The following is an 8,000-nucleotide window of genomic DNA, read 5'->3' on the forward strand; positions in this document are numbered from 1 at the left end:
GTCTCACATCAGCTCACACTGAACCATGCACGCGGGTGTGTGTCTGTGTGTGTGTGTGTGCGTGTGTCTGAGAGGGAGAGAGGGAGAAAGTGTAAGAAAAAACACATATTACATACCAAAAGGTGAAAGAGCAGGTAAAAAAAATCTCTCTTTCCTTTTCTCTGTCCTACATCCTGTCCCGTCCTTCTGTTTCACACCTTGTGTCCACTTTTACCTGTCTCTCTTTTTTTTTTTTCTCTCTCTCTTTTTTCCTCTCAGCAGTGGCCCACTCTGTAGTAGCATACACTGATATCCCAGCGGCCCCCAAATCCTCTGTCTACAGCCTCTCACAGCATGCCTCAGACCAGTTTGTCTCTGTTCCAGTCCTGGACGCCTGTTAGACCGCGTAGTTTGGCCAGTCACTGGCACCAACACACCCAGTTCAAACAGCCACAGGGCTCAGTGATGAGCAGATGAGTGATAATCTGATGTGATAATCTAGAGTAGAGCAAAAACACTGCTGTTTCCTAGCCTCTCAGAACTTAGCACCAGTGCTATAGAGCGTGTGCCCAAAAAGACTTTGCGTCCTGTTTTGTGGTTGAGTAGGGTGTGTTTTGTGGTTGAGTAGGGTGTGTTTTGTGTGTTGGATCTGGGAATGGTGACATGCGACTACTATGAGATAGAGCTGGTTCCAGACTGTGTACCTTGCCCTCGGCCTCTCTCAGACCGTTTAGTGTTGTAAACCTGAACACAGCCGCTCATGCGTAGTTCCCACAAGCTCTCAAACAAATGAAGGCCTGCGCTGATCACTGAAGGCAAAATACAGTGGAGTTGTAGTAAATGGCCAGCATTACTCTGAATCCTCCGGACGTTTTCTTTTTTTTTTTTTTAACTTAAGAGATTGGGGATTTTGTTGAGACAGCGCAACAGTCAGATATGTGAGAGTGTGAGCGAGGATTTTTTGTTTTTTTGTTTTTGGGTTTGTTTGTGGGCTGTGGGTGTGTGTGTGTGTGTGTGTGTGTGTGTGTGTGTGTGTGTGTGTGTGTGTGTGCGTGCTGTGGGTTGGTTGTGACGGGGTTTATGCGGTAATGTGTGTCGTCTGCATGTTGTGTGTCATCTGTGTGTGCGTGCTTGTGCGTGAGTGTGTGTTGTGTGTATCCTGCTACTCTTGTACCGCTGACTGTTAGTGTTGCAATGGGACTGCAGTGGACAAAATATCTCATTCACTCGCTCTCTCTTAGACACACACACACAAAGAAACACAAGAACACACTCTCACGCTCACTCCCTTCTTCTCATTTTGTTGTGTGCTTTGGTCTCTCTCTCCTTGAGATAACATGAACAAATGATTTTGCGCTGTGCTCTCGTTGGCTCTCGCGCTCTTCTGTGGAGATAAGAGTTTATGGAAGCGTCACGGCCAAACCATCCGTACAGCGGTAGAGATTTGTCATCTTTCCAAACACATGGCTCTTTTAACACACGCCAAGCTCACAAGCTTTCTCCCACTCAGAGAGCTGGCTTTGTGTGTATTTTTGGTCGAGGTTTTGTTATTTATTTGGTTTATTTTTGTTTGTTTGGTGTGTCATTGGAGAGGACACGACTGAACTGATTGAACTGTGTGACCTTCATGAACTGTAGCATCTATCTGGTCTTACCACAGTGTGTGTTTTGCTTATTTAAAGAGTCCTCGTAAAAAGATATTCAAAAAGCGCTCTGCTGCCCTGGCACACACACACACACACACACACACACACACACGTTGATCGGATAAGATTATGATGATACTGTGTACTTTTCACTTTGCTTTGCCATAAATTAGTTCTCCCTCTCTCACTCCCCCCCCCCCCCCCCCTCTCTCTTTCTCTCTCTCTCTCTCTCTCTCTCTCTCTCTCTCTCATTACAGAGCTGTGTGTAGTTCATTAATGTTTGGCTGTGAGTGGTTGCAGGACTGTGGGGAAGAGTTTTTCTCACACTAAACTGTGAAATGTCCTTCCTGTGTGAGGACACACATAGTGATGCACTGCTCTGACCTGTGACTGATCTCACACACACACACACACACATAGACACACATAGACACCCCCCCCCCCCCCCCCCCCACACACACACACAATCTTAAAACCCTAAAGTCAGCTCAATCTCAGAACCCGGCTGACGGCTCGTAACCTAGTACTTCCCAACACACGACTGAGTCAGCTCCTCCACAGGCCCTCAGCTCCCTGACTGACTCAACACACAGTGCTAGTGTTGCGCTAAACACACAGGCCCATAATGCCAGAGTGAACAGTCCCAAACTGCAGCATTTTCTTCCACACACACACACACTTTCACACTTCCACACACACACACACACTTTCACACTTCCACACACACACACACACTTTCACACTTCCACACACACACACTTTACACCTCCACACACACACACACTTTCACACTTCCATACACATAGAATTTCACACTTCCACACACACACACTTTCACACTTCCATACACATAGACTTTCACACCTCCATACACATAGACTTTCACACTGTACACATAGACTTTCACACTGTACACATAGGCTTTCACACTGTACACATAGCTTAGCACTGTACACATAAGCTTTCACACTGTACACATAGCTTAGCACTGTACACATAGACTTTCACACTGTACACATAGCTTAGCACTGTACACATAGACTTTCACACTGTACACATAGCTTAGCACTGTACACATAAGCTTTCACACTGTACACATAGCTTAGCACTGTACACATAGACTTTCACACTGTACACATAGCTTAGCACTGTACACATAGACTTTCACACTGTACACATAGACTTTCTCACTGTACACATAGCTTAGCACTGTACACATAGTTTAGCACTGTACACATAGACTTTCACACTGTACACATAGCTTAGCACTGTACACATAGACTATAGACTTTCACACTGTACACATAGCTTAGCACTGTACACATAGACTTTCACAGTGTACACATAGCTTAGCACTGTACACATAGACTTTCACACTGTACACATAGTTTAGCACTGTACACATAGACTTTCACACTGTACACATAGCTTAGCACTGTACATATAGCTTAGCACTGTACACATAGACTTTCACACTGTACACATAGACTTTCACACTGTACACATAGCTTAGCACTGTACACATAGACTTTCACACTGTACACATAGCTTAGCACTGTACACATAGCTTAGCACTGTACACATAGACTTTCACACTGTACACATAGCTTAGCACTGTACACATAGCTTAGCACTGTACACATAGACTTTCACACTGTACACATAGCTTAGCACTGTACACATAGACTTTCACAGTGTACACATAGACTTTCACACTGTACACATAGCTTAGCACTGTACACATAGACTTTCACACTGTACACATAGACTTTCACACTGTACACATAGCTTAGCACTGTACACATAGACTTTCACACTGTACACATAGCTTAGCACTGTACACATAGACTTTCACACTGTACACATAGCTTAGCACTGTACACATAGACTTTCACACTGTACACATAGACTTTCACACTGTACACATAGACTTTCACACTGTACACATAGCTTAGCACTGTACACATAGACTTTCACACTGTACACATAGACTTTCACACTGTACACATAGCTTAGCACTGTACACATAAGCTTTCACACTGTACACATAGCTTAGCACTGTACACATAGACTTTCACACTGTACACATAGCTTAGCACTGTACACATAGACTTTCACACTGTACACATAGCTTAGCACTGTACACATAGACTTTCACACTGTACACATAGACTTTCACACTGTACACATAGCTTAGCACTGTACACATAGACTTTCACACTGTACACATAGCTTAGCACTGTACACATAGGCTTTCACACTGTACACATAGCTTAGCACTGTACACATAGACTTTCACACTGTACACATAGACTTTCACACTGTACACATAGCTTAGCACTGGAGTACAGAACCGTCTCTTCCACGTGAGATTTTATTTTTTTTTGGTTCATGCACTGATATCTTAGACGTCTCTGTGATTTATGATTTTTCTTTATGACGTTTGAATCATGGACTGTGATTAGAGGAGTGGTTGATTACATAAGGAGCAGTGCTTTGTTTGGAGTGTTTGTGTTTGAAGGGGTTTCCTGAGTAGTTTAATGCATTATGACAGCTTTGTTGTGTTATCTGCTTTACGTATTCACATAAAATGACTGTTTGCTGCTCAGGAGTTGTGTCATTTCTGGAAACCTTTCTTTCTTCCTTTCCTTTTTTTTAAACTGTGTAAGTGCAGAATGTCAGGATAATTAAGGTGATGGTTTTTAGGACTCGAGAAGAAGAGGACAGGGGAGTGTGTGCTAATGGTTGCTTTGTTTGTTTGTTTGTTTGTTGGGCAGGAATATGAAAGGAGGAGTGGACGAGCAGGTGATCCCACATCTCCCAAACAGAGTGTGAGGAAGAATCTGGACTTTGAGCCGCTATCCACCACCGCCCTTATACTGGAGGACCGGCCCGCGTGAGTGTGTTTATGTGTGTGTGAGTGTGTGCGCGAGTGTGTGTGTTTGTCTCTGTGTCCAAAGCACCTCTTACGTTTAAGTGCATGTAAGTGACTTTCAAGTAGTTGTTTTGTCCCAAACTGAATTCAGGTTCCCTCTCTCCCTCTCCCCCTTTTCCTGTTCCTCAATGACTGTCTCTTTCTCCATCTCTCTGCCTCTCTCTCCAGCACAAACACACTCACCCTCTGACCCTCTACTGATTTTGGAATTTGCAATGTGTTAGTGTGTGTCTGTGTGTGTTTGTGTGTATGTATGTGTGTGTGTGTGTATGTTTGTGTGTTAGTGCATGTGTGTGTCTGTGTATGCTTGTGTGTTAGTGCATGTGTGTTCATGTGTCTGTGTGTGTATGCGTGTGTGTGTGTGTGTGTGTATTAGTATATGTGTTAGTGTGTGTCTGTGTGTGTTTGTGTGTGTGTGTGTGTGTGTGTATGTATGTGTGTGTGTGTGTATGTTTGTGTGTTAGTGCATGTGTGTGTCTGTGTATGCTTGTGTGTTAGTGCATGTGTGTTCATGTGTCTGTGTGTGTGTATGTTTGTGTATTAGTATATGTGTTAGTGTGCATGTGTGTGTGTGTGTGTGTGTAAGTCCATGGGAGCGTTCTGTAGCTGAAGAGGCCTGTTTTAAGACTATAAGCTGATTACTGAGAGGTGATGAGGACTGCATTAAACTTTCAGCAGTCTCATAGATCCCTCCCTCTGCCTCAGAGAGGTGGAGCAAGGGGAACAGAGTGTTTCTCTGCCCATTTAACCCTGTCAGCGTTAGGCCTGTATCCAGGAACACTAATTCTCCAAACCCTGTCATTTAAGACTATCACCATATCTGAATGTAATCATCATCAAGAGCTTCATTTCTGGTGATCAGTTTGTACTCTTTTTTTTGTCCACAAATGACTCTTCATTGAAGATTTAAGTTTACTACTATGCTGTTTTGAGATGATTAATGTATTAAGCTTTACCTATAACCCACTAACAACTTTATAACAGTGCGTGCATGTGCATGCCTGTGTGTGAGAGTGAGAGAGACACAGAGACAGAGTGAGAGAGAGAGAGAGAATATACTGAGACAATTGCAGGTATTTGTTTGCTAATGAAGTGTCGACCCTTATTTCATTTTCAGTGCTAATAATGCTCTTCAGTGTGGGGAGGAGTAGGGAGGAGTGTGTTGCTACTCTCTACTGTTCCACTGTTTTACCCCCCCCCCCCCCCTTTGTGTTATTTGGCTATTTTTCAGTCACGCTCTTTTCCTTCCAGCACAGTCTCACAAAACACAGACACTTTAGACAGGCACGCACACACACATGTCTGGACTAAGCAGGTGTTTTTTTTATCAGCTAATTGTTTGTGTTTGTCTCTGCCCAGGAATCTTCCGGCCAAGCCTGCAGAGGAGGCACAGAAACACAGACAGCAGTATGAGGAGATGGTTGCCCAGGCCAAAAAGAGAGGTTTGTGTGTGTGTGCGTGTGTGTGTGTTAGAGAGAGAGAGGGGTGGGGGGGTATGTGTGCATTCTTGTGTTTTGTTTCCATGTTCTTGTGTTTTGAGTGCGAGTAACTCTGTTTTGTCCTGTGTGTGTGTGTGTGTGTGTGTGTGTGTGTGTGTGTGTGTGTGTGTGTGTGTGTGTGTGTGTGTGTGAATGTGTGTGTGTGTGAGTGCAGAGCTGAAGGAGGCTCAGAAGAGGAGGAAGCAGCTGGAGGACAGGTGTAAACTAGAGGAGAGCATTGGCAATGCTGCCCTCATCTGGAGTCAGGAGATACTACCCAACTGGCACACAATGTGAGCTCTCCTTTTACACACACACTTATATATACATACACACTTATATGTACACACACACACTTATACACACACATTTTTATACATATATAAACAAACACGCACATACTTATATATTCACACACATACACACATATGCACACACATATACATGTGCACCTGTGTATACATAATACTAAAACTATTAATTATCCAACCTGTTTGTGTCATTAATATATGATTTGTAATGTCCTACACCCCCCTCCCCCGTTCGTGTGTGTGTATGTATGTTTTTGTGTGCTAGGTGCTCCTCTCGGAGGGTGAGGGAGTTATGGTGGCAGGGGCTGCCGCCCAGTGTGAGGGGGAAAGTCTGGAGCCTCGCAGTCGGCAACGAGCTCAACATCACACACGGTACACCAAACCAAACCTCAAACTGTGTGTGTGTGTGTGTGTGTGTGTGTGTCTGTGTGTGTGTGTGTTTGTGAAAATGGGTTTGTTTGGATTGGCACATTTGTTTAAACAAAACTGATCTCACACAGAGAGGTTAAGAGAGAGACAGGAAAACGGAAGAGGTGGTGTGTGCGGTATCACATGTGTGACTCATCACCAGTAGAGAACTGCTCCCTCTGCTGGTGAGGTCTGCTTATTACAGCCGCTGCACATGAGCAGCCTTTGAGTGTTTAAGTCTCCACAGAGACTCTAGAGGGAGATACATGTCCAGATTTGATCTGTTTAATTGAATTACAAGTCCAGTTAGGGTAGGAAGAGAAAGAGAATGAGGAGGAGGGAGAGAGAGGAGGAGTGAAAAAGAGAGAGAGAGGAGTGAAAGATGTTCTCAGAATGAACATTGCATGTTGCCCACATGTCGTCTCAAACACACACACACACACACACACACTCTCAAACATTCATGTGTTAGAAGATAAGCTTTCCATGGGTTGGCTGTCAGGATAGGAGATGAGTAAACCAACAGACAGTCTTACGGTGAAGCACTTCATTTGTGTTTTAACTCATCACCAAAGTGCGTAATGATGCAGAAAAGATGTTACTGCAGACCTACACATTTTGAGGCATGAGGTGAATGATGAAAGGTTTTTGTTTGTTTGTTTGTTTGTTTGTTTGTTTTTAAAAGGCATCCCTTCTGAGACACCTTGTTCACACTTGGTGGACGGTGTAAATGACTCAGACACCTTGGTTCCCTGTTAAAACCATCACACACTCTTGTCGTTACATAACACACTGCCAGCCAACACGAGACAAACACAACTTTACATCTACGTATACACATCAGTCACCTGTTAGTGGGCTGTAGTTTAACAGAGAGTTGGATTAATCGCGTCGCTGCGGCATGTGTGAGCCGCGTCTGATTGGCCGCAGTTGTGTATGAGTAAAACGATAAAACCAACAAGTTCCCTTTCTCATACTCAAATTCAGACATAAGTCATCCAGACACATTAATCGTTATGTTTCACGTTGTTGAGACACTGGGAACCATTGTTAGAGGATCCAGTTGGACACTGTTAAGTAATGAAATGACTACAGCTTGTAGGTGTAATGATCAAACCCCATTATCTCACTCTGACATTTACTCATAGAGCAAACATTAATGAATCACAAATAGCGACTTACAAATGTAGTGAACAAATTTACACATCTCTAAAAATCAAGACATCATCGCAACGAATTACAA

At 43.7% G+C, this 8,000-nt stretch overlaps 1 protein-coding gene across 1 annotated transcript in view; it reads left to right on the top strand.

Moving 5' to 3' along the window:
- The window catches only part of tbc1d14 (TBC1 domain family, member 14), a 36,680-nt gene that overhangs the window by 22,942 nt on the left and 5,738 nt on the right, over window positions 1-8,000 (top strand). The window contains exons 5-8 of the mRNA XM_030779707.1: window positions 4,403-4,521; window positions 5,920-6,002; window positions 6,214-6,331; window positions 6,615-6,721. Coding sequence (XP_030635567.1) covers window positions 4,403-4,521; window positions 5,920-6,002; window positions 6,214-6,331; window positions 6,615-6,721 — 427 coding nt within the window. The remainder of the gene's footprint in view (window positions 1-4,402; window positions 4,522-5,919; window positions 6,003-6,213; window positions 6,332-6,614; window positions 6,722-8,000) is intronic.

This window comes from Chanos chanos, chromosome 7, assembly GCF_902362185.1.
Source record: "Chanos chanos chromosome 7, fChaCha1.1, whole genome shotgun sequence".
NCBI classification, from domain to species: domain Eukaryota; kingdom Metazoa; phylum Chordata; class Actinopteri; order Gonorynchiformes; family Chanidae; genus Chanos; species Chanos chanos.